Consider the following 27,877-nt stretch of genomic DNA (forward strand, 5'->3'; position numbering starts at 1 on the left):
TTAATCATCGAATTTATAAACATTTTTTCAGGTTTTTAATCCTTAAATTTACCTTATCAATTGAAATTTTATGCGAATATGATTTTAAATATTACACTGAAAATGAAGTGTCAATTCAAGGTCCGGTGTGCCTGGTTAAGAACAAAATCGAAGTCAATTCACGCGGAATTGACGTAACAAATGTCAAGATTGAAGAAGAGATTGACACCTTAGTTAAAAATCCGAAGAATTTGTCTGACTTTTATGGATTTAATGCACATCAATTGAAAATTCGTTACATTCCAACTGGACTCGAAAAATTCTTTCTTAATTTGAAAAGTCTTGTAATCGTCGAATGTGGACTAAAAGAGATTAAGCAGTCAGACTTGATGGTATTTTCACAAATGTTCGTTTTGGATCTTGAAGAAAATAACTTGAATGTTATCGAAAAAGATTTGTTTAAATTCAATCCAAACCTATGCGTAATTAAGCTTGCCATAAATCATATTAAGGAAATTGATGGAAATGTATTCGATCATTTAGAAGAACTCAGAACTTTATCATTAAATGAAAATGAATGCATATCTAAAACAAAGAAGAATAGACAGGATGTTTTGGAACTTATTGTCGAAATCCAGGAGAATTGTGATCCAGAGAGATTTACAGAAGTTGTCAACATGAATGATAATACACATAGTTTAAAATACATTTGGATTTGGATTGGATGTGCTGTATTTTTGACTGTGATTGGTGTTTGTATTGTCGTGAAAATTGTTATGAAATTTAAGAATAATACAGAGAATTCATAAAGTTTTAAAATTTTGAACCAAATAGATAGTCAGCCTTTATTTATCAGATTGAAACTGTTAATGCATATTGAATTGTTGAGAACAGTTCATCACGCAATGTTCTAAACAATAAAACCAAGTAAATTTCATAAAATCACCTTAATTTCCTGTTTTACTATTCAACATGAAAGCTGTGGTGGTTTTGTAAGCTTTTCTAATAATTTTGTTCATTTTCAAACTGAAAAACATCATTATTTCAGGTCTATAATACTCAAATGTGCTCTATCGATTGAAATTTTATGCGAATATGATTTTAAATATTACACTGAAAATGAAGTGTCAATTCAAGGTCCGGTGTGCCTGGTTAAGAACAAAATCCAAGTCAATTCACGCGGAATTGAAGTAACAAATGTTAAAATTGAGGAAAAGATTTCCTTATTTGTTGAAAATCCGAAAAATTTGTCAGACTTTTATGAATTTAATGCGCATCAATTGAAAATTAGTTACATTCCGACCGGACTTGATAAATTCTTTCTTAAGTTACAACGACTTTTGATCATTGAATGTGGACTAAATGAGATTAAGCAGTCAGACTTGATGGTATTTCCACAACTATTTCATTTAGATCTTGAAGAGAACAACCTGAAAGTCATTGAAAAGGATTTGTTCAAATTCAATCCAAAACTGAGTGTAATAAAGCTTGAAGTCAATCATATTAAGGATATTGACGGTAATGTATTCGATCATTTAGAACTCAATGTTTTAGCATTAGATGACAATGAATGCATATCTAAAACAAAGAAGAATAGAAAAGAAGTTTTGGAGCTTATTACTGAAATCCAGAAGAATTGTGATCCAGAGCGATTAACAGTAGTTGTCAATAATAAACAAAATTTAGGATACATTTGGATTTGGATTGTATCTGCTGTATTTTTGATTCTTCTTAGTGTTTGTGTTGTTGTGAAAATTGTTATGAGGTTTAAGAATAATACAGAGAATTAGAGCTTTACGAATAGCACACCATAGCGCATCTTCGTTAGGACCACGCTACATACTTAACAGGCAAAGAGACCTCTTTTAGGTACCGCATTGGTACTTCTATAATATGAAAGCATACTCTCAGCCTGTTAGGGGTCGTCATATTAAGGATAAGACTCAAAGTTGTCCTGACGGCAAGATGTCAGCCCATTTTGACCTTCTCAACCATAAGCGTCACCTAATTTCCAAACGCTTTTTAAGGAAGTAGTTATGTTTGCAGACTCGTGATTGTGATCTTAACAGCAAACCTGTTTTCTAGATCCATAATAAAATTAAACAAGATAATCGAATTGAATATTTAAACATTTTCATTTTATAAATTACTTCCTGCATTTTGTGCATGTAATGATCAAACATTTCAATATTCTCATTCAATTTTGACTCTACAGAAAGTGTCACTACAGAGAGAATGGACAATTTTATTATGTAATTATTATTTGTATTCAAAATTTCTGGATTTTAATATTTTTTGATAGCTTTACAGCAATTTTCATGACATCATCGATAACTTCAGCTCATAAGATAGCTTGCTCATATCTTACTGAGGACAATATGCTTGCCAAACCCGTTTACTTTGATCTAGAATGTGATGTGAGGAACACAATTGGAATTTATCATAGAAATGAAGAAATAGAATCGGTAGAGACTTATGTCAGTCCTGAAGAAAGAAATGATACTTCGAGGTTAGAAATGGACATGGATCTAGATAAAGTCAATGCTTTAAGGTTTTCAATGAAGGATATTAACTATATTCCTAATAATATTGAGAAATTTTTCACCAATTTGGTTGTATTCAGCATCGAGCTTTGTAATTTGAAGGAAGTCAAGCAACATAACCTAAAAAGCTTTCCGAAACTTGTCATGATAGATTTTAGTGTAAATATGATCGCAATTATTGAAAAGGACTTGTTCAAGTTCAATCCACTGCTTAAGTTTATTGATTTAAAGAACAATATAATTAAAGAAATTGATGGAAATGTTTTTGACGATCTTAAACATCTAAATGTGCTCAAATTATATGTAAATTCCTGCATTCGCAACGGTGCTCTTGTTAGAGAAAAAATCTTCAAACTAATAAAGGAAATTAAAGAAAAATGCGGAAAAATTGAGCAAAAATTAATTCTGGATGAGAAAAAAGGCACAAGATTTAATTGGAAGAAGTATTTTTGGATATTCTTAATTTTTGGAACTTCATCTGTGATTTTTCTGGTTTATGGAATTTTGAAAATTTGTTTGACTGTTAAAGTTTCACCTGACAGTTGTGCCTAGTTAGGTATCTTCTGAATATTGTGTATTGGATATGCTGAAAAGCATAATCAGCAAAACTTAGCTTGGTGATCCAAATAGCGAAAATCTGTTAATCAATCATAAATCCGGCACCAGGCCGACGTGACTCTAAATTGGTACCAGACTCAGCTTAACGGTAAATGCTCCACAAACAGAACAAATCTCATCGCAACCAAATAGATTGTCTACCTTCATTTATCAGATTGAATCTGTTAATGCTTGTTGAATTGTTGATAGATATGAGCAGTTCATCACGCAATGTTCTAAATAATAAAACCTAATAAATTTCATAAAATCACTTGCATTTCCTGTTACACTATCCAACATGAAAGCTGTTGTGGTTTTGTAAGCTTGTCTAATAATTTTGCTCATCATCAAATTGAAAAACATTATTTTTTCAGGTCTATAATACTCAAATGTGCCTTATCACTGGATATATTATGTATATATGGATTTAAATACTATATGCAAAATGGCGAGTCAATTCAAGGTCCAGTGTGTCGGGTTAAGAACAAAATTGAAGTTAATTCTCGTGGAATTGAAGTAACAAATGTCAAAATTGAGGAACAGATTTCCACTTTAGTTGAAAATCCAAAGAATTTGTCAGAATTTTATGAATTTAATGCACATCAGCTAAAAATTGGTTACATTCCGACAGGACTTGGTAAAGTCTTTCCTATAATGCAAAGACTTGTAATCGTCGAATGTGGACTAAATGAGATTAAGCAGTCAGACTTGATGGTATTTCCACAACTATTTCATTTAGATCTTGAAGAGAACAACTTGAAAGTCATCGAAAAAGATTTATTCAAATTCAATCCAAAACTGAGTGCATTAAGGCTTGAAGTCAATCATATTAAGGAAATTGATGGAAATGTATTCGATCATTTAGAAGAACTCAATGTTTTAGCATTAGATGACAATGAATGCATATCAAAATCAAGAAGTGAAAGAAAGGATGTTTTGGAACTTATTGTCGAAATCCAAAAGAGTTGTGATCCAGAGAGACTAACAGTAGTTGTCGACATGAATGATAATGCACAAAGTCTTAAGTACATTTGGATTTGGATTGGATGTGGTGTGTTCTTGACTGTTCTTGTTGTTTTTATTGGCGTGAAAATAGTTATGAAATTTAAGAATAATACAGAGAATTAGAGCTGTGCGAACAGGATACAGTGTTTGCTAGGGTACCGGTGAGTTACTTAGAAGACTTGATGTTACTTTGACGGAACTGTGAAGGCGGATATGAACCGACATTTCTTATTAGCGTTTCGCATGTACTCATAATTGAGTATTCATAATTGTGATCTCGATAGCAAGCTGTATTAGATCAAAAATTGAATTATTTAAACAAGATAATCGAATTAAATATTAAAAATTAAATAAATTATGTAAAATTTTGTGTTTTATAAATTACTTCCTGTATTTTAGTATGTAATGGTCAAAATTTTCAATACTCACAAACCAACACTACCGAAAGGACAACTACGAAGAGCATGGAACATTTTATAATGTAATTATTATTTTTATTCATAATTTCTAAAATTTCCAGCGACTTGGAAATGATGCAACAGACATTCCAGTACAAAATCTATACCTTACTCTTAGATTTATAGAAATCATTCTAATCTAATTTAACAATTTGTGATAGTTTTACAGTGATTTTCATGACAGCAGCGATGAATTCAGCTCTTAAGATAGCTTGCATATATTCAATCGATGATCGTAAGAAATCCAATGCATATTATTTTAAAACAGAATGTGAAGCAAAAAGACCAATTGGAATTCAATCTAGAAATGAAGAAATCACATCAGTTGAGACTTATGTCCATCCGAAAAGTAAAGACAGCAATTGGAATTCAATAGTGAATGTAAATCCTGATGAAGTCGATTCTTTAAGGTTTACAATGAATGATATTCGCTATATTCCTAATAATATTGACAAAATTTTCACTAATTTGGTGGCATTCAGCATCGAGCATTGTAATTTAAAGGAAGTCAAGCAATATAACTTAAAAAATTTCACAAAACTTGTTATGTTAGACTTAAGCTGGAATATGATCAAAATTATTGAAAAAGACTTGCTCAAATTCAATCCATTGCTCAAATTTATTGACTTACAACAAAATATCATTACAGAAATCGATGGAAATGTTTTTGATCATCTACAATATGTAGACGTTATTAAATTAACTGCAAATATTTGCATTCATAAAAATGGTTTTTACAGAGAAAATATCGAAATTCTTATACAAACAGTCAAAAGGGAATGTGGAAAAATTGAGCGAAAATTGATTCTGGATGAGAAAAAAGGAACGAAGTTTAATTGGAGGAAATATTTTTGGATATAAAGTTTCACCTGAAAATTGTGCCTAGTAATTTTTTAAAATATTGTTTTAAAATCGATTTTCGTATTTCTAAGCAACAGATAAACTAGGAGTTGTGATGATGATTGAATCCTATTGCTTTTGGAGCTCAAGGACGTATTTTTCTTTTAGGATTCCAAGCATGAGCGTTGTAACAAATTTGAGTGTCTATTCCAGTTTGTATTGACAATTGGCAAAGACTGTCAGCGAAGTAAGTAAGTATGACGCCGCAGATCACCTGTCGAAAAAGAAGCTGGAAATGCTTCGACCAAGGAATTTGCTTAGTTTTGATCGCCAAACTCCACCCCACCCTCTTTTGTAATATTAAAACCAAGCTCTTTGTTACATATTTGTGTTTTACTAATCACTTCCTACATTTTAATATGTAAAAATGGGGAAGTAATGAATAATTAAAATTTAAGCATTTATGTTTCATGAATCAACTTTTTAATACTCACTGTCGATATTGTGTGCGCCTAAAGTGGAACTGCAAATAGGATGAAGAATTTTTTAATGTAAATTCTCGAGACTGAGACCGCGAATACATTGGAAGTCACGGTCTCGGCATCGATAACCCTTATCCGCAAGGCTCTAAAGGCTGCACCTTGACATTACAGAATTTATACTAATTTAATGTAATCTTTTTTATAGTTTTACAGTGATTTGTATGACAACATCGATGACTTCAGCACATAAGATTGTCTGTTTAATTTTTGCTAAAGAGATCTTGATGGACCGAAACTGATATTTATTTAATCTTGAATGCAATGTGTGGAATTCAATTGGAATTCATTATAAAAATGAAGAAATCACATCCGTTGAGATTAATGTCCATCCGGAACGTAAAGACAGAAATTGGGATTCAAAAGTGAATACAAGCCTCGATGAAATTGATGCATTAAAGATTTTCATGATGGATTTTAACTATATTCCTAATAAAATTGAGAAATATTTGCCCAACTTGTTAGGATTAACTGTCGCAAACTGTAATTTGAAAGAAGTCGAGCAACATAACCTAAAAAGTTTCACAAAACTCGTCATGTTGGATCTAAGCAAGAATATGATCAGAATTATTGAAAAAGATTTGTTCAAGTTCAATCCACTGCTCAAGTTTATTGACTTAAAAAACAATATAATTAAAGAAATTGATGGAAATGTTTTTGATGACCTACAGTATATTGAAGTCATTAATTTACTTGAAAATATATGCATTTATATGAATGCTGTTGATAGAGAAAATGTCATCAAACTCATAAAAACAGTCAAAAGGCAATGTGGAAAAATTGAGCAAAAGCTACTTTTGGACGAGAAAAAAGGCACAAAATTTAATTGGAGGAAGTATTTCTGGATTTTTTTGGTGTTTGGAACTTCATCTGTGATTTTTCTGATTTATGGAATTTTGAAATGTTTTGTAACCGTTAAGGTTTCACCTGATAACTGTGCTTAGTTAGGTTTATAATAAAAATTGTCTTAAAATCGATTTTTAGAATTTTTTAAGCAATGATGATGATGATGATGATTGGTTCTTATTGATCCACTGTGAATCATAGGGCGTTAATAAAGCAATTAAATTAAATTTAAATTTTATAAAATTTAATTTTGTTGCATGCTAGTGTTTTACTAATCACTTCCTATATTTTAATATTTAAAAATGAGGAAACAATGAATAATTAAAATTTAGGCATTTATGTTTCACGAATGAACTTTTTATTACTCACTGTCGATTTTGACTCTACCGTGTGCACCTAAAGTGAAACTGCAAATATGATGAAGAACTTTTTGATGTAAATTCTCGAGACTGAGACCGCGACGACCATGGTAGTCATGGATAGCCGACCAGGTCTCAGCATCGGGAACCCTTAGATGCAAGGCTATAAAGGCATCATCTTTTCTTTATAGAATTTATACTAATTTAATGTTATCCTTTTTTGATAGCTTTACAGTAATTTTTATGACAGCATCGATGACTTCAGCCCATAAGATAGCCTGCACATATTCTATTGATGATCGTATGAAACCTAATGCATATTATTTTAATTCAGAATGTAATGTAAAAAGACCAATTGGAATTCAATCTAGAAATGAAGAAATCACATCAGTTGAGAATTTTAAAAATGACCCAAAAATGAATATAAGTCTTGATAAAGTCGATTCTATAAGGTTTACATTCTTGGATATTGACTATATACCTAATAAAATTGAGAAATTTTTCACCAATTTGATTGCATTCACCATCGCAAATTGTAATTTAAAGGAAGTCACGCAGGATAATCTAAAAAACTTTCCAAAACTTGTCATGTTGGACCTAAGCGTGAATATGATCAAAATTATTGAAAAAGACTTGTTCAAGTTCAATCTACTGCTCAAGTTTATTAATTTAAGAAACAATGACATAATGGAAATCGATGCAAATGTCTTTGATGATCTCAAAAATCTAGAAGTAATTAAATTAATTGCAAATAATTGCATTCAAAATGATGGTTTTTACAGAGAAAGTATCAACGAATTAATAAAAGAAGTCAAAAGGCAATGCGGAAAAATTGAGCTAAAATTAATTCTGGATGAAAAAAAAGGCAAAAAGTTTAATTGGAGGAAATATTTTTGGATATTCTTGATTTTTGGAACTTCATCAGTGATTTTTATGATTTATGGCATTTTGAAAATTTGTGTAACCGTTAAGGTTTCACCCGAAAATTGTGCCTAGTTAGGTTCTTGATCCATTGTGAATCTTTGGGCGTTAATAAAGCAATTGAACATGTTTCTGTTTCTTGCTTAAACGACTTTTTCAGCCAGTTTATTTATTTAATGCACTTCTTTCTTCTCTACGGTTGTACATCAAGTGATTTTTAATTGGCATTCTATCATCACTGTTCTCCGCAGCATTGACATTCTGTTCGAATAACTCATTGTTAATAATTATATTGGGATTCCGTAAGCATCTGTTGAACTAGAATCGTGCCCACCTTGTCCCTGTTTTCCTTTCTCTTGTAATTTTAGAAAAAAGAACTAAATTTCATATTATAACATGTTTGTGGATGCATATAAATTATAAAATATTTAGAACTTTGCATTTTGCTAATCACTTCCTATATATAAATATGTAAAAATAAGGAAGTAATGAATAATTAAAATTTAAGCTTTTATGTTGCGTGAATGAAATTTTTAATACTCATTGTCGATATTGTGTGACCCAAAGTGGAACTGCGGAAATGATGAAGACAATTTTAATGTAATTTTTATTTCCATTTTTAAATTTTTATGCTTTCAATACTGCATCCGACGTCTCAATAACGACAAATTCTCAAGACCGAGACCGAGAGCCCTAACAGACAAAGAGTTTGCTTCCATATTACAGAAATACTACTAAGATACCTAAAAGCGGACTCTTTGCCTGTTAGAAAACTACCCGGAAAGTCACGGTCTCGGCATCGGGAAACCTTAGACTCATTGCTGTAAAGGCCACACCTTAACATTATACAATGTAAACTAATTTAATGATATCCTTTTTGTTAGTTTTACCGTGATTTATATGACAGCATCGATGACTTCAGCACATAAGATTATGTGCACATTTTTTGCAAAAGATATCGTGATGGACCTCAACTGATATTATTTCGATCTAGAATGCAATGTGAAGAACGAAATTGGAATTCATTATAAAAATGAAGAAATCACATCAGTTGAGATTAATGTAGATCCTAATAAATCTGACGAATTTTTAAGTTCAACAAGGAATATAAGTCTTGATGAAGTTGATGCATTAAAGTTTTTCATGATGGATATTAACTATATTCCTAATAATATTGAGAAATATTTGCCCAACTTGGTAGGATTAACTGTCGCAAACTGTAATTTAAAGGAAGTCGAGCAACATAACCTAAAAAGTTTCACAAAACTTGTCATGTTGGATTTAAGCAAGAATATGATCGCAATTATTGAAAAAGACTTGTTCAAGTTCAATCCATTGCTCAAGTTTATTGAGTTACAGAACAATATAATTAAAGAAATTGATGGAAATGTTTTTGATCATCTACAGTATGTAGAAGTCCTTAAATTGCTTGAAAATATTTGCATCTATAAGAATGGTCTTAACAGAACAAATGTCGAAATTCTTATAAAAACAGTCAAAAAACAATGTGGAAAAATTGACCGAAAATTAATTCTGGATGAGAAAAAAGGCACAAGATTTAATTGGAGGAAGTATTTTTGGGTTATTCTGATTTTTGGAACTTCATCTGTTATTTTTGGGATTTATGGAATAGTGAAAATTTGTATAACCGTTAAGGTTTCACCTGATAATTGTGCCTAGTTATTTTTTTAGTGACATGAATTAAATTTCATTTTGTTGCATGTTTGTGGATGTATGTTGCTAATTAAGCATTTAAAACCTTGTGTTTTACTGAATAATTAAAATTTAAGCTTTTATGCTTCATGATCAAACTTTTTAATTTCCATAACAATTTCGAAAGCACAACAACGAAGAATATGGCTAATTTTATAATGAGCCTTACAGTGATTTTCATGACAGCATCGATGACTTCAGCTCATAAGATTGTCTGCACATTTTTTGAAGATAGTCGTAAGACTAATCCGTATTTTAATCTAGAATGTAATGTGCAGAATCCAATTGGAATTAACCATAAAAATGAAGAAATCACATCAGTTGAGACTCATGTTGATTCTTATGGAACTGAATACTTTATAAATCCAAAAATGAATATAAGTCTTGATGAAGTAGGTTCAATAAAGATTTCAATGAGAAATGTTAAGTATATGCCTATTAATATCCATAAAATATTCATCAATTTGGTAGCAATTTTCATCATGAATTGTAATTTGAGGGAAGTCAAGCAGCACGACTTAAAAAATTTCCCAAAACTTGTCATACTAGACCTGAGGTCGAATATGCTCAGAATTATTGAAAAAGACTTGTTCAAGTTCAATCCACTGCTCAAATTTCTTGACTTGAAAAACAACAACATTCGAGAAATTGATGGAAATGTTTTTGACGATCTACAAAATTTGGATGGAATTAAATTATTAGGAAATATTTGCATTCAAAATCAAGCGAACAATAGACAAGATGTCATTAAATTTATAAAGGAAATCAAAAGAAGGTGCGGAAAAATTGAAAAATTGTTGATTCTGGAAGAGAAAAAAGGCAAAAAATTTAACAAAAAAAAGTATTTTTGGATTTTTGTAGTTATTGGAACTTCTTCTGCCGTTTTTTTGGTTTATGGAATTTTGAAAAAAATATTAAGTGTCAAAGTTTCTCCTGAAAATTGTGCCTAGTTATTAAATTTTATTGACAATTTATATTCAAGCTTTGAGACTTGAAAGCTTTAATAAAATGTAGAATTTTGACTTTTCTAAGATACGAGTTTCGAGGATCTACACTTAGAATTACCATATTATCAATTGAAAATATCGGAATTAAATTCAAGATCCGTATCAGAATTGAAATAGAGCTCAAAGTTGAATTGCATTATATATGAAATTGAAATGACTTTTCCATGAAGTATCAGAGTTGACTTCAAGTACTGGATTGAAATTTTTCAAGAATATTAAACATTTTCCAAGGAAATTCCGATTCTGATCCCGATAGTGAGAAAGCATAATTACCCTAGTCTGCAGAGAGTATTCTCACGAGCATTCTTAACAAGTATATTTAAGTAGAGTAAGCTCTTGAATACACATTCGATGTCTGCTAGGGATTAAAAATTGAAAAATTCATTAAACTTTAAAATGTAAAAATTAAGTTTTCTGCATATTTATTCATGTAAATTATGAAACATTGCATATGTAAAACTGAATAATTAAAATGTTCCTTTTTATATTTCGTGATTTAGCTTTTTAATGCTCACAATCAATTTAAATTCTAACGAAAGTGGAATTAAAAATATGGATACTTTTATAATGTAATTATTATTTATATTCAAAATTTCAAGACTTCAATTCAATTCAATTTTAACATTTTGTGATAGTCTTACAGTGATTTCCATAACAGCATCGATGACATCATCTCACAAGATTGTCTGCCTTTATTATAAAGATAATCGTAGAACTCGTAACTCATATTATTTTAATCTAGAATGTGCTGTGAGAAACGAAGTTGGAATTCAATCTAAAAGTGAGGAAATCACATCAGTTGAGACTCATAAGGAGTCTGATAAGTTTGACGACCTTTTAAATCCAACAATGGATATATGGCTTGATAAAGTCGATTCTATAAGGTTTACAATGATGGAAATTCGCTATATTCCTAATGGAATAGATAAAATATTCAGCAACTTGGTGGCAATAACCATCCGGAATTGTAATTTGAGGGAAATCAAGCAACATAACCTGAAAAGCTTTCCTAAAATTGTCATGATTGATTTTAGTGTAAATATGATTACAATTATTGAGAAAGACTTGTTCAAGTTTAATCCACAGCTCATATTTATTGACTTAAACCACAACGACATAAAGGAAATCGATGCAAATGTTTTTGATGATCTACAACATTTAAATGTCATTAAATTATTCAATAATCGCTGCATTCATATGAAAGTTTTTTTCAGAGTAAATGTCACATTAGTTATCCATGAAATCAGAAGTAGTTGTGGAAAAGTTAAGCATGAATTAACTTTGGAAAAGAAGAAAGTCACAAAATTGAACAGAAAAAAATATTTTTGGATTTTTATAGTTATTGGAACTTTCTCTGCGGTCTTCTTGATTTACGGAATTTTTAAAAAAATATTAACTGTCAAAGTTGCTCCTGAAAATCGTGCCTAGTTGAGACAACTGTGAGATTTGAAAGCTAGAGAAATAAAATGTAGAATTTCCACTCCCCGAATGAGTCCTGATCATCTGGCAGAAACTATGGATTCCATGGATTTTGTGGAATTTGTGGAATCCATGGAAAAATTTATGGAAATCATGGAATTTATGGATTTTTTGATGGAATCAATGGAATCCATGGAAATTATGGATAAATTCGAAGAATCCATGGCTCCTATGGAATTTGTGGAATCCATTGAATCTATTGAATCCATGGAGTATGAATTTCCATGATTCATTCTGCATCTCCACCCACAATTACCAAATTATCAATCAAAAATGCCAAAATTAGAATCAAAATCCTTATAGGAATTGAAAAAAGATCCCGATGTCGAATCGGATTATTTATGCAATCGAGTTGACTTTCCCATTCAGCACTAGAGTCGATTTAGAGAAAGCATAATTACCAAAGTATGAAGTCTCTTAAATAGAGCATACCCTTTGCATGTTTATAGATCGATGTAAATTACTAAATATTGCATTTTAATATGTAAAAATAAGGTTGTGTGGAATAATTAAAATTTTAGTATATAAAATACATGATTTAACTTTTTAATGCTCACAAGCAATTTTGACTTTACCGAATGTGCAACTCCAAAAAGTATGGAGAATTTTACAATGTAATTATTATTTATTTCCAATATTTTTGGACTTCCTAGCGACACATTAGGATGATAGCGTTCTAAAAGCTAAAAAATGGATGAAATTCCGATCCCAGGATAGCGTAACTCTGTTTCCAGACCAAATTCGATAGAATTCAATTTCAGGCCCGAGTAATGTCGACCTGGGATCGGAATTTCAGCTATTTATACCTTCCAGGAACGTCATCGCATGATTTGTCGCTCTGCATTAGTAGAGTATATTCTATATATCTACATAATTTAATCTATTCTTATATTTTGTGATAGTTTTACAGTAATTTTCATGACAGCTTTGATGACATCATCTCACAAGATTGTCTGCATGTATTCTAATGATAAACGTTGGATGGCTAATTCATATTATTTTAATTACGAATGTCGTGTGTGGAACGAAATTGGAATTCAATCTAGAAATGAGGAAATCACATCAGTTGAGACTCATAAGGAGTCTGATAAGCTTGACGAATTTATAGATTCAACAATGAACATGAATCTTGATAAAGTCGATTCTATACGGTTCGTAAAGAGGGAAATTCGCTATATTCCAAATGGAATTGATAAAATATTCACCAATTTGGTGGCATTAACCATCGTGCGTTGTAATTTGAGGGAAGTGAAGCAAGACAACTTAAAAAGTTTCCCAAAACTTGTCATGATTGATTTTAGTGTAAATATGATCACAATTATTGAAAAAGACTTGTTTAGGTTCAATCCAAAGCTTGTGTTCCTTGATTTAAACAACAACGACATAAAGGAAATCGATGGAAATGTTTTTGACGATCTGCAGCATCTTAATGTCATTAAATTATTCAATAATCGCTGCATTCATATGAAAGTTTTTTTCAGAGTAAATGTCACATTAGTTATCCATGAAATCAGAAGTAGTTGCAGAAAAATTCAGCAAGAATTAATTTTGGAAAAGAAAAAAGTAACAAAATTGAACAGAAAAAAATATTTTTGGATTTTTATAGTTATTGGAACTTTCTCTGCGGTCTTCTTGATTTACGGAATTTTTAAAAAAATATTAACTGTCAAAGTTGCTCCTGAAAATCGTGCCTAGTTGAGACAACTGTGAGATTTGAAAGCTAGAGAAATAAAATGTAGAATTTCCACTCCCCGAATGAGTCCTGATCATCTGGCAGAAACTATGGATTCCATGGATTTTGTGGAATTTGTGGAATCCATGGAAAAATTTATGGAAATCATGGAATTTATGTATTTTTTGATGGAATCAATGGAATCAATGGAAATTATGGATAAATTCGAAGAATCCATGGATCCTATGGAATTTGTGGGATCCATTGAATCTATGGAATCCATGGAGTATGAATTTCCATGATGCATTGTGCATCTACATCCACAATTGCCATATTATCAATGAAAAATGTGGAAATTAGAATCAAAATCCATATCGGAATTAAAAAAGATCCCGATGTCGAATCGGATTATTTATGCAATCGAGTTGACTTTCCCATTCAGCACTAGAGTATGAATTATATGAATGAAGTCATGGTATGAAGTCTCTTAAGTAAAGCACATTCTTTGCATGTTTATAGATCGATGTAAATTACGAAATATTGCATTTTAATATGTAATAAGGTTGTGTTGAATAATTAAAATTTTAGTATATAAAATACATGATTTCACTTTTTAATGCTCACAAACAATTTTGACTTTACCGAAAGTACAACTCCAAAAAGTATGGAGAATTTTATAATGTAATTATTATTTATTTTCAATATTTTTGGACTTCCTAGCGACACATTAGGACGATAGCGTTCTAAAAGCTAAAAATTGGGTGAAATTCCGATCCCAGGCTAGCGTAACTCTGTTTCCAGAACAGATTCGATGGAATTCAGCTTCAAGCAAGAATCATGTCGACCTGGGACCGGAATTTCAGCTATTTCTACGCCGTATACCTTCCATGATCCTTATCGCATGATTTGTCGCTCTGCATTAGTAGAGTATATTCTATAAATTTACATAATTTCATCTATTCTAATATTTTGTGACAGTCTTGCAGTGATATTCATGACAACATCGATGACATCATCTCACAAGATTGTCTGCATGTATTCTAATGATAAAAGTTGGATGGCTAATTCATATTATTTTAATTACGAATGTCGTGTGTGGAACGAAATTGGAATTCAATCTAGAAATGAGGAAATCACATCAGTTGAGACTCATAAGGAGTCTGATAAGCTTGACGAATTTATTAATTCAACAATGAACATGAATCTTGATAATGTCGATTCTATAAGGTTCGTAAAGAGGGAAATTCGCTATATTCCTAATGGAATTGATAAAATATTCACCAATTTGGTGGCATTAACCATCGTGCGTTGTAATTTGAGGGAAGTCAAGCAACAAAACCTGAAAACCTTCCCAAAACTTGTCATGATAGACTTTAGTGTAAATATGATCACAATTATTGAAAAAGACTTGTTTAGGTTCAATCCAAAGCTTGTGTTTCTTGATTTAAACAACAACGACATAAAGGAAATCGATGGAAATGTTTTTGATGATCTGCAACATCTTAATGTCATTAAATTATTTTCAAATCGTTGCATTCATATGAAAGTTTTTTTCAGAGTAAATGTCACATTAGTTATAAATAAAATCAGAAGTAGTTGTGGAAAAATTAGGCAAGAATTAATTTTGGAAGAAAAAAAAGTCACAAAACACAACAGAAAAAAGTATTTCTGGATATTTATTGTTATTGGAACTTTCTCTGCAATCTTCTTGATTTATGGAATTTTTAAAAAATTATTAATTGTCAAAGTTGCTCCTGAAAATCGTGCCTAATTAGTAAATTTTGGGTAAATCATGAAACATTGCATTTTACAAATTGTTTACTGAATTTAAACATTAAAAATAAGGTTGTGCTGAATAATTAAAAGTTAATTTTACCATTAACATTTTACGTTTCGTGATTTAACTTTTCAATATTCACAAACAATTTTAACTTTACAGAAAGTAGAACTATTAAAAATATGGATACTTTTATAATGTAATAATTATTTATATTCAAAATTTCTAGACTTCAATTCAATTCAATTTTAACATTTTGTGATAGCCTTACAGTGATTTTCATAACAGCATCGATGACATCAGCTCACAAGATTGTCTGCCTTTATTCTAAAAATCTTAGAGCCGATAACTCACATTACTTTAATCTAGAATGTGATGTGAAGAACAATATTGGAATTCAGTCGTTTAATGAAGAAATCACATCAGTAAAGACTTATGTTGATCCTGAAAAGCATGACTTTTTAAATTCAACAATAAATATGAATCTTGATAAAGTCGATGCAATTAGGTTTGCATAGAAGGATATTCGCTATGTTCCTAATGGAATTGAGAAAATTTTCCTCAATTTAGTTGCATTTAGCATCGAGCGTTGTAATTTGAAGGAAGTCAAGCAAGATAATCTAAAAAATTTCCCAAAACTTGTCATGGTTGATTTTAGTGTAAATATGATCACAATTATTGAAAAAGATTTGTTCAAGTTCAATCCACTGCTCAAGTTTATTGACTTAAGACGTAACGACATTACAGAAATTGATCCAAATGTTTTTGACGATCTACAGCACCTAAGTGTCATTAAATTATTTGCAAATCTTTGCATTCATGGAAATGTTTATTTCAGAGAATATGTCATTAAATTTATAAAAGATATTAAAAGCAAATGCGGAAAAACCAAAAAACAATTGATTCCGGAAGAGAAAAAAGACATAAAAGTTAAAAGAAAAAGCAATTCATGGATTTTTATAATTGTAGGAATTTCATCTGCAATAATTTTGATTTGTGTAATTATGAAAATTATTAAAACTGTCAAGGTTTCACCTGAAATTGTGCCTAATTTGTAAAATTTGAAAATAAAATCAAGCTTGTAGATCAATGTAAATTAAACAACATTGCATTTTACAAAATAATTCCTACATTTTTATATGTAAAAATTAAGTTAATAATAAATAATTAAAATTTAAGCTTTAATTTTTCATGAATCAACTTTTAAACAGTCATAAGCAATGTTGATTTTACCGAAAGTGCAACTAGGAAAAACATGGAAAATTTTGTGATGTAATTTTATTGCCGATATTCCGTATAAATTCCATACCTTTGACGTAGAAGCAATTTATAAGATTTAAAGAATTTATTCTAATCCAATACTTTATGATAGTTTTACAGTGATTTTATGCATGGCATCGATAGCTTCATCTCATAAGATAGTCTGCGTATATTCTAATGATAAACGTTGGATGGCTAATTCATATTATTTTAATCTAGAATGTAATGTGTGGAACGAAGTTGGAATTCAATCTAGAAATGATGAAATCACATCAGTTGATACTTATAAAGACAGTTCAAAAAAGAATGTAAGTATTGATGAAGTCGATTCTATACGATTCTATATGAGGGAAATTCGCTACATTCCTAATAAAATTGAGAAAATATTCAGCAATTTGATAGCATTAACCATCCGAAGTTGTAATTTGAGGGAAGTCATGCAAGACAACTTAAAAAGCTTCCCAAAACTTGTCATGATAGATTTTAGTGTAAATATGATTACAATTATTGAAAAAGACTTGTTTAGGTTCAATCCACAGCTCATATATCTTGATCTTAATGACAACGACATAAAGGAAATTAATTCAAATGTTTTTGATGATCTGCAACATCTAAATGTCATTAAATTATCCGCAAATCGTTGCATTCGCATGAAAGTTTTTTCCAGAGAAAATGTCATATTAGTTAAAAATGAAATCAAAAGAAGTTGTGGAAAAATTGAGCAAAAGCTTATTCTGGATGAGAAAAAAGGAACAAAATTTAATTGGATGAAATATTTTTGGATATTTTTGATTTTTGGAACTTCATCTGTGATCTTTCTGATTTATGGAATTTTAAAAATATTTACAACTGTCAAGGTTTCACCTGAAAATTGTGCCTAGTTAGTAGATTTCAGAGATTTCCCATCAAAAATCAGAGTCAACGTCGATCTCTGGATTGAAATTATTCGTGAATTCCGGTGCTAAACTATAATAATTTACAGAAATTGTCGATCCAGATAGTGAGAATGCATGGTTAAAAATTGATGAAACTTCAATTATTTCTAAAATAAAATTCCAGTCATCATGTCTGTAGATTCATGTAAAGTATGAAACATTGCATTTTAAAATGTAAAAATAAATTAGTACTTAATAATTAAAATTTTATGCTTCATATTTCATGAATGAACTTTTAAATATTCATAGACAAGTTTGACTCTACCGACACTGCCACATCGAAGAGCATGGAGAATTTTATAACGTAATTATTAATTATTTTCAATAATTTTGGACTTGCTAGCGACTCATCATGACGATGACGTTCTAAAAGCATTCGATACAATATCTTGTTAACCTTATTTGAGCCTAGTGAATGGTTTTACAATCACGGAAGTCATACAGCATAGAAATGGTTGAAATTCCGACTTCAGACTTGCTGATAACTCTGTTTCCAGATCAGATTCGATGAAATCCAGCTTCAGGCCTGAGTCAAGTCATCATGGAACAGTAATTTCACCTATTTTTACGCCATAGACCTTCTAGGATCGTCATCGCATGATGTATCGCATTTTGAGAGATGCAATCCTCTATATATAGCATTACGTACAGACTCTAACCCTTAGCCTTCTTTGTATCGTTAAAGTAATGCTTTAGATTTATAGAATTTATTCTAATCTAATTTTACCCATTCTAATACTTTGTTATAGTCTTGCAGTAATTTTCATGATAGCTTCGATGACATCAGCTCACAAGATTGTCTGCCATTATACTAAAGATACCACTAACTCATATTATTTTAATCTTGAATGTTTTGTGTGGAACGAAGTTGGAATTCAATCTAAAAATGAAGAAATAACATCAGTTGAGACTCGTGTAGATGCTTTAATTTCAACAAACAATATAAGTCTTGATAAAGTCGATTCTATAAGGTTTTCAACAAAGGAAATTCGATATTTTCCTAATGGAATTGACAAAATATTCGCCAATTTGGTGGCATTAACCATCGAGCGTTGTAATTTGAGGGAAGTCAAGCAAGATAACCTAAAAAACTTCCCAAAACTTGTCATGATAGATTTTAGTGTAAATATGATCAAAATTATTGAAAAGGATTTGTTCAAGTTCAATCCACAGCTTACATTTCTTGACTTAGCCAACAACGACATAAAGGAAATTGATGCAAATGTTTTTGATGATCTACAACAACTAAGTGTCATTAAATTAATAGCAAATCGTTGCATTTATCGGAATTCTTTTTTCAGGCACAAAGTCCTTGAACTTATAAAAGAAATCAAAAGTAAATGCTCAAAAAATGAAACAGAATTAATTGTGGAACCGAAGAAAAGCACAAAATTTAATAATAAAAAATATTTTTGGATTTTATTATTTTTAGGAATTACTTCCGCGATACTTTTGATTTATGGAATTTTGAAAAAAGTTATAACCGTCAAGGTTTCACCTGAAAATCGTGCCTAGTTAGCAATATTTAAACTTTAATTTAATGATTTAAAGCAGATTAAAAATTTACTGGTAAAGATGTCAATTATTTGGGATTTGTACCATTTGTGCACATTCCTAAATAACACATTAAGTTGTGTTCAATAATCTTAAAACTAGAATAATGTCCCACAAAGCACGGTAAAAAGATTTGAATTTAACAGTTGCATATGCTCTGTTTTTGAATTTCTTGCATGCTTACAGATCATTGTAAATCATTGTAAAAATAAGTTACTACTGAATAATTAACATTTATGATTCATATTTCATGAATGAACTTTTTAAAACGCATAGATAAGTTTGACTCTATTGAAAGTGCAACTCTGAAGAGAATGGAGAATTTTGTGATGTAATTATTAATTGTATTCTAAATTCCTAGAGTCCCAAGTGACTTATCATGACGATGACGTTGTGAACGCATTATTTACGAAGCGTTGATGACCTTATTTGAGCCTATTGCATAGTTACACAGCTACGGAAGTCATATGGCTTAGAAATGGGTAAAATTTCGATCCCAGGCTAGCTTAACTCTGTTCCAAGACCAGATTCGATGAAATCTAGTTTAAGGCCCGAATCAAGTTAACCTGGAATTGGATTTTCTAAGGATTTTCGACCATTTCAATGTCGTGAACCTTCTAAAAACGTCAGTGCATGATTTGTCGCTCTGTATTAGTAGAGTCGTATTATTTGCTTTGAATACTGCATTCTTGTATGACTCAAGGCTCTATAGATAATTTCTTTAACATTTTATAATAGTTTTACAGTGATTTTCATGACAACATCGATGGCTTCAACTCACAAGATTGTTTGCATGTATTCTAAAGATAATAGTAAGACCCCTAACTCATATTACTTTAATCTAGAATGTAATGTGTGGAACGAAATTGGAGTTCAATCTAGAAATGAAGAAATCACATCAGTTGAAACTTATAAGGGGTCTGATAAATTTGACGACGATTTAAATCCAACAATGGATATATGGCTTGATAAAGTCGATTCTATAAGGTTCTCAACGAAGGAAATTCGCTATATTCCTGATGGAATTGATAAAATATTCGCCAATTTGGTGGCATTAACCATCCGGGGTTGCAATTTGAGGGAAGTCAAGCAACATAACCTGAAAAACTTCTCAAAACTTATCATGATAGACTTTAGTGTAAATATGATCACAATTATTGAAAAAGATTTGTTCAAGTTCAATACATGGCTTATATTTCTTGATTTAAGAAACAATGACATAATGGATATTGATGTAAATGTTTTTGACGATCTGCAACATTTAAATGTAATTAAATTATTTGAAAATCGCTGCATTCATGGGAATGCTTTTTTCAGAGAAAATGTCATTAAATTTATAAAAGAAATCAAAAGCGATTGCGGAAAAACCAAAAAAGAGTTAATTCTGGAAGAGAAAAAAAGCACAAAATTGAACAAAAATAAATATTTTTGGACATTTATAATTTTAGGAATTACTTCTGTAGTACTTTTGATTTATGTTATTGTGAAAATTGTAACAACTGTCAAAGTTTCACCTGAAAATCGTGCCTAATTAGTAAGTTTCGGGTAAAATTTTAAAATAAATTTGTTTAAATCATGTTTGGAAATTCATGTAAATTATGAAACATTGCATTTTACAAATTACTTCCTGCATTTTAATATGTAAAATTAAGTTAATAATGAATAATTAAAATTTAAGCTTTAATGTTTTATGAATCAACATTTCAATGTTCACAAACAATTTTAACTCTACCGAAGAGCATGGATAAACTGGTGATGTAATTTTTCGTTACTTTTTAGCATTTTTAGAGTCTTTAGCGACTTGCTGGCGACTCATAATTACCATGGCATTGTAAAAGCATTCGTTAAGACATATTGATGACTGAAAACCATCAATAGATGGTCATTTGAGCGTAAATAAAGCTTTTAAAATGTCTTCGTATGATGTGTTGGAACGTGGTTCATGCAATAGGGTTAAAATTCAACCAAATTTTGTTCAGATTTCATTTGAAGCTTTGTCAAACTTTGATCAAATTTCAACCAAACTTCCGTCAAATTTCATGTTGATTTGGACTGAATTTTGATCCAATTGGACAACCGAATTTCTCACAAATTTTAGCTAACTTTCGGAGACATTATGAACGAATTTCGGCCGATTCTATGAACCACAACCTTATTTTGAATTAGATTCTAAACCTTAGCTCAGTGTTATATTCTAACATTTTGTTTTAGTTTTACAGTGATTTCAATGACAACATCGATGAATTTAGCTCATAAGATAGCTTGCGAATACAATTATGAGGACAGCACTAAAACACATTATTTTAATCTTGAATGTAATGTTAGGAACTCAATTGGAATTCAATCTAGAAATGAAGAAATCACATCACTTGACGACGGTTCAAAAATGAATAAAAATCTTGATAAAGTCGATGCTTTAAGGTTTACAATGAAGGATATTCGTTATATTCCTAATAAAATTGAGGAAATTTTCACCAATTTGGTTGCATTCAGCATCGAGCATTGTAATTTGAAGGAAGTCAAGCAACATAGCCTCAAAAGTTTCCCAAAACTTGTCATGTTAGACTTCAATGTAAATGTAATTAGCATTATTGAGAAGGATTTGTTCAAGTTCAATCCACTCCTCAAATACATTGCCTTAAAGAATAACATGATAACAGAAATCGACGGAAATGTTTTTGATGATCTACAGTATCTACATGCACTTAATTTATTAACAAATAATTGCATTCAAAGAGAAGCTTCTAACAGAAAAAATGTTGAAATTCTTATAACAGCATTCAAAGGACAATGCAGAAAAATTGAGCAAAAGCTTATTCTGGATGAGAAAAAAGGCACAAAATTCAATTGGAAGAAGTATTTTTGGATATTTTTGGTTTTTGGAACTTCATCTGTGATTTTTATGATTTATGGAATTTTGAAAATGTTTATGACTGTCAAGGTTTCGCCTGAAAATTGTGCTTAGTTGGTAGATTTTATATATTAAAGCTTTGAATTTAAAATTGTTACTAGATTTAAGAATTTGCAAGTATTTAGGAATAAAATCTAAAATTTCGACTTCTCAAATATACAAATTTCCATTTTGCACTGTGCATTAACACACCAAAAATGTGCCTTAATGCCATTGTATTGGGATTGAAATTGAGTTTGAAGTAAACTCGAATTTTATATGGATTCATGTCAACTGAAGTCGATTTTTCATCAAAAATCAGAATCGAAGTTGAGCTCGGGATTGAAATTTTTCGTGAATTCTGGAGCTAAACTATAATAATTCACAGAATATTCCGATGCTGATGGCGAGAATGCAAAGTTAAATGTTTGTCATCATGTTTGTAGATTCATAAAAACTATGAAACATTGCATTTTAATATGTAAAAATAAGTTTGTACTGAATAATTAAAATTTTATGTTTCATACTTCATGAATGAACTTTTTAATACTCATAGACAAGTTTGACTCTACTGAAAGTACAACTACGAAGGACATGGAGAATTTTATAATGTGTTTTACAATGATTTTCATGGCAACATCGATGACTTCAGCTCACAAAATTGTTTGCCATTATTCTAAAGATAACAGCAACATCATTAACTCATATTACTTCAATCTAGAATGTAATGTGTGGAACGAAGTTGGATTTCAATCTAGAAATGAAGAAATCACATCAACTGAGACTCATAAGGGATCTGATAAGTTTGACGATCTTTTAAATCCAACCATGGATATATGGCTTGATAAAGTCGATTCTATAAGGTTTTCAACGAAGGAAATTCGCTATATTCCTAATGGAATTGACAAAATATTCAGCAACTTGGTGGCATTAACCATCGAGCGTTGTAATTTGAGGGAAGTCAAGCAACATAACCTTAAAAGCTTCCCAAAACTTGTCATGATAGACTTTAGTGTAAATATGATCACAATTATTGAAAAAGACTTGTTCAAGTTCAATCCACAGCTCTTATTTATTGACTTAAGCAAAAATGACATAAAGGAAATCGATGGAAATGTTTTTGATGATCTACAACAACTAAATGTCATTAAATTATTTGAAAATCGCTGCATTCATGGGAATTCATATTTTAGAGAAAATGTCCTTGAATTTATCAAAAAAATCCAAAATAAATGCGCAAAAATTGAAAAAGAATTGATTCTCGAAGAGAAAAAAGTCACAAAATTAAATAGAAAGAAATATTTTTGGATTTATATAATTTTAGGAATTACTTCTGCAATACTTTTGATTTATGTTATTGTGAAAATTGTTGTAACCGTCAAGGTTTCGCCTGATAATCGTGCCTAGTTAGTAAAATTAAAACTATGAATTTATAATTCCTAGCAAACATTCGGATAGATTTAAAAATAAAACTCCTTGCATGTTTGTGGATTTATTTTAAATCAAAACATTGCGTTTTAAAAACTACTTCCTGCATTTTAATTTTTAAAAGTCTTGAATAATTAAAATTTTAGCATTTATGTTTCATGAATGAGCTTTTCAATACTCACAAGTACTGTTGATTTAACTGAAAGTGCAACTACGAAGACCATGGAGTATTTTGTGATGTAATTTTTCATTAATTTCTAAAACTTCCGGAATATGTCGAGCAACACTTCATGTCGATGACGTGACAGTTCTCTACGACGTCTATGCTACATAATGGCTTTTGCATGCTTTTAAAACGTCTGGGAAGGCCCACTTATTAGAAATAATCAAAATTCCGCTCCCAGGCCAGCGCAGCTTTACCATTTCATCAAATTCAATGAAATTCAATCTCATATTCTGAGGCAAGTCGTCCTGAAGCCGGATTTTAGGCTATTTCTATACTGTGTACCTTCCATCGTATGAACTGTTGCTCGAAATTAGTGGGGTTGTATGCTAAGCTTTGAATACTGCATTCCCAAGCGACAGAAAGTTCTATAAATAACTTAAACTTAACATTTTGTGTTAGTTTTACAGTAATTTTCATAACCGCATCGATGGTTTCAGCTCATAAGATTGTCTGCACATTTTTTATTGATAACAGTAGGACCCGCAACTCATATTATTTCAATCTAGAATGTGATGTGAGAAACGAAATTGGAATTCAATCTAGAAATCAAGAAATTACATCAGTTGAGACTTATGTACATCCTAAAAGGTCTGATGATCTTATAAGTTCAACAAGGAATATTAGTTTTGATGAAGTCGATGCGATAAGGATTACAATGATGGATATTCATTATATACCCTATAAAATTGAGAAATATTTACCCAACTTGATAGCAATAACTATTGATAATTGTAATTTGAAGGAAGTCAAGCAGGATAACTTAAAAAATTTCCCGAAACTTGTCATGCTAGACTTGAGCGTAAATTTAATCAACATTATTGAAAAAGATTTGTTCAAGTTCAATCCAAAGCTCATATTTCTTGACTTAAGAAACAATGATATAATGGAAATCGATGGAAATGTTTTTGATAATCTACAGCATTTAAATGTCATCAAATTACTAACAAATCGTTGCATTCAAAATGATGCTTTTGACAGAGAACATGTCATCGAACTCATAAAAGAAATCAATAAAAAATGCCGAAAAACTGAACGAAAATTGATACTGGATGAGAAAAAAGGCACAAAATTTAATTGGAGGAAGTATTTTTGGATATTTTTGATTTTTGGAACTTCATCTTTGATTTTTATGATTTATGGAATTTTGAAAATGTTTGTTACTGTTAAGGTTTCACCTGATGAATCTCGAGCCCATGATAACTTGGTCAATGTTGCAACAAATTCGGTATCGAAGGACTAAACCAGACTGTGGAAATGTCGAAATTGTCCGTTAATTTTATTTTCAAAAAAGAAAATGAACGTTAATTTTTGAATTTAGAAAGACCGTTATAAAACTTCTAAAATTTTTATTATTCAGAAAACCAAAAAATTATTACGAAATTTATTGTTTCTTAAACTTTGGATCATATTTAGACTGTGTAACTACAAATCCAGCTTTATGTGACAATTTAAGTCGTAAATTTACTAATTTTTAAATCGATTTTTATAACGGTCAAAATAAATTTAAAATTTCGACGCTTTTTGAATCCTTCGACAATCAGTGTCGAAGGATTTCGACACTCAGATTTCCACAGTCTGGACTAAACCATTCCTATATTGTAAACATCTAATCCCTTTGCTGAAACAACAACGGAAGCCATGTAAAGCCATTTTGTGAAACCGTGTGAAGCTAAAAATTCTGAAAATGGGTGCCACGGACGCTTCCGAATACACTGGTTGAGTATTCTCATAAATTCGCTCATTTAGATGAGTTTGCTCATTGTTATGGCTCGCTTACTGTTCCTTAATACCCAATTTTCAATAGATTTTCAAAGATTTAAGGATTAAAAAATGTCAAAATATTTAACTTCAAATTTAGAATTTCTTTTATTTTAAGTAAATTATTTAAGTTGAATAAAATCACAAATTATCAAATTTAAAATTGCTGATCCGAATTGTTCCGAGTATTTTTTGGTTTGTTCCTTAAGTTTGTAGCCACATATTTATCCAACTTGACATCTGTTGCCTGTAAAATTAGAATTAAGTATAAAAAATTCCAAAAATTCAAAATTCAAAAATTTCCTTACAAGTTTGAGGAGCCAACTCAGCATCTCCAGTGACTGCTGCTGCAATCATGGCGCAGATCCATGCGAATGCAAGTGTAACAAATTGACTGTCCATTTTTTTGTATTAATTGTAGTTTATCAAAACTTATTGAGTGAATGATGATTAAAGTGAGAAATCTGAGCTTATTTATAGTGAAAGTCTGAATGAAAATTGTTGCTTAATCGGCGATCATGTCAGTTGAATGATTGGGAATTCCGAAAAATGTTTGTAAAATTGATGAAAGTTACATTTACAAATCGGCATTTCCATTTACGATGTCAATAACTAAGTTTATTGATTGCACGTGTTGAAAATAATCAAATTACAATCCAGACTAATTTTAGACGTAGTAAGTTCAAGATAGTGTCGGGATTTCCGATTTTGATGTCAATAATTTGTAAGCAGTTTTGGAGTTTCCGCGTAAAGCCGCATCAATATAAAATCATCAACAATATTTACGCTGTCTAGAATCTTTCAGAGCATTTAACTTTGATATTGTGCGGAATTCAAATCGAATTCGGCATCAAGTCTGATTTATGCTGACCTGTGATCGAAAGACAATATAAACAACAGTCAAAAAGCCTTAAATTATTATTTAAAATTAACTACATATCCGACATAAAATACCCAATAACCTTCAAATAATATTATTTAAATTGCATGTGCAGCTATGATGTTCAGAAATTTCTAAAATCACAACAACATCTGCAATAAACTTATAAAAAGCCCCACTAATTCAATAACATTTTTTCATTCAATCATCGTAACTCATTACATTTGGGTGTAAAAAGTTAGAAGATGAAAATTATAACTTTAACTTTTGTGATTATTTTTGTAAGCTTTGTCAACGGATGCTGGTCGTCTGGGTAAATATTGTTCGAGCTTTAAGCAGAATTTGATATTATCAGAGCAAAGTGGAATCAAGTGTAAAAGGTCATATACCTGAGCGACACAAATGAAAAAGCCTCCGAAATGGATCCTTTTGATCTCCGTGACGGATACAATAATTAATACCAAATGTGAGCCAACTCTGTTTAGTATCCATATCCCGAGTAACTCTGCCATGTAGATTAAATGACCGGTATATGAATGTCACATAGAGGCGGCTTTCATATGGTATTAATAATCATTTGTGGCACTCGGAATATGATCGTGATTAGTATTGATCAATGTATTCATGGCATAGCCCATTCCTTTATATCGCTCGGTATATAAGTGAATCCGCACCCAAACATACAAAGAGTATGGACACAAAAAGCAGTATAGTCAGAGTATGATCTTTGACTGTTGGGGGCTACTCGTCACCTTTTGCCTACATATTTTCAATATCTATCTAATCATTTTTCATCTATAACGTCAGCTACTTAAAAATACTTCCATTAAATAAAAATAATACAAAATTCTCAATTTTCCAGCTCAAAATCCAGCGGTAAGCCAGTATGCAACAACTGCAACGTAGGTCCACCCTCCAACTCAAACAACAACAACAATAATGCCCCAATCTGTAACAATTGTAACGTTGGTCCATCATCAACCTCAAACAACAACAAAGGAGGTCCTATCTGCAACAACTGTGATATCGGACCACCTTCAGGTCCAGTCGATCCCAATAAACGAGTGAAGAAGCCTGAATACGGACCTGACTGTGAGTGTATTGGAACTACATGTTATCATTGTAATATTGGAAAATAAGATTGAGTAGTGGATGTAAACTGCTTTATCGGCTATTGGAACTGACTTGAGGGGAAGGTCGATAAAGTGAAT

General features: G+C 30.7%; 1 protein-coding gene across 1 annotated transcript; it reads left to right on the top strand.

The window, feature by feature from the left end:
- The first annotated feature begins 3,557 nt into the window (after nucleotides 1-3,557).
- On the top strand, nucleotides 3,558-27,805 carry LOC139092060 (uncharacterized). Its single transcript, XM_070642346.1, has 6 exons — nucleotides 3,558-4,170; nucleotides 9,082-9,493; nucleotides 13,189-13,437; nucleotides 14,937-15,185; nucleotides 15,965-16,243; nucleotides 27,529-27,805. The coding sequence occupies exons 1-6, from the start codon at nucleotides 3,558-3,560 to the stop codon at nucleotides 27,803-27,805; spliced, it is 2,079 nt and encodes a 692-aa protein (XP_070498447.1).
- The last annotated feature ends 72 nt before the right edge of the window (nucleotides 27,806-27,877 follow it).

This window comes from Chironomus tepperi, unplaced genomic scaffold (assembly GCF_022539635.2).
Source record: "Chironomus tepperi strain 1889 unplaced genomic scaffold, CSIRO-AGI_Ctep_v1 contig_286, whole genome shotgun sequence".
Taxonomy (NCBI): Eukaryota; Metazoa; Arthropoda; class Insecta; order Diptera; family Chironomidae; genus Chironomus; species Chironomus tepperi.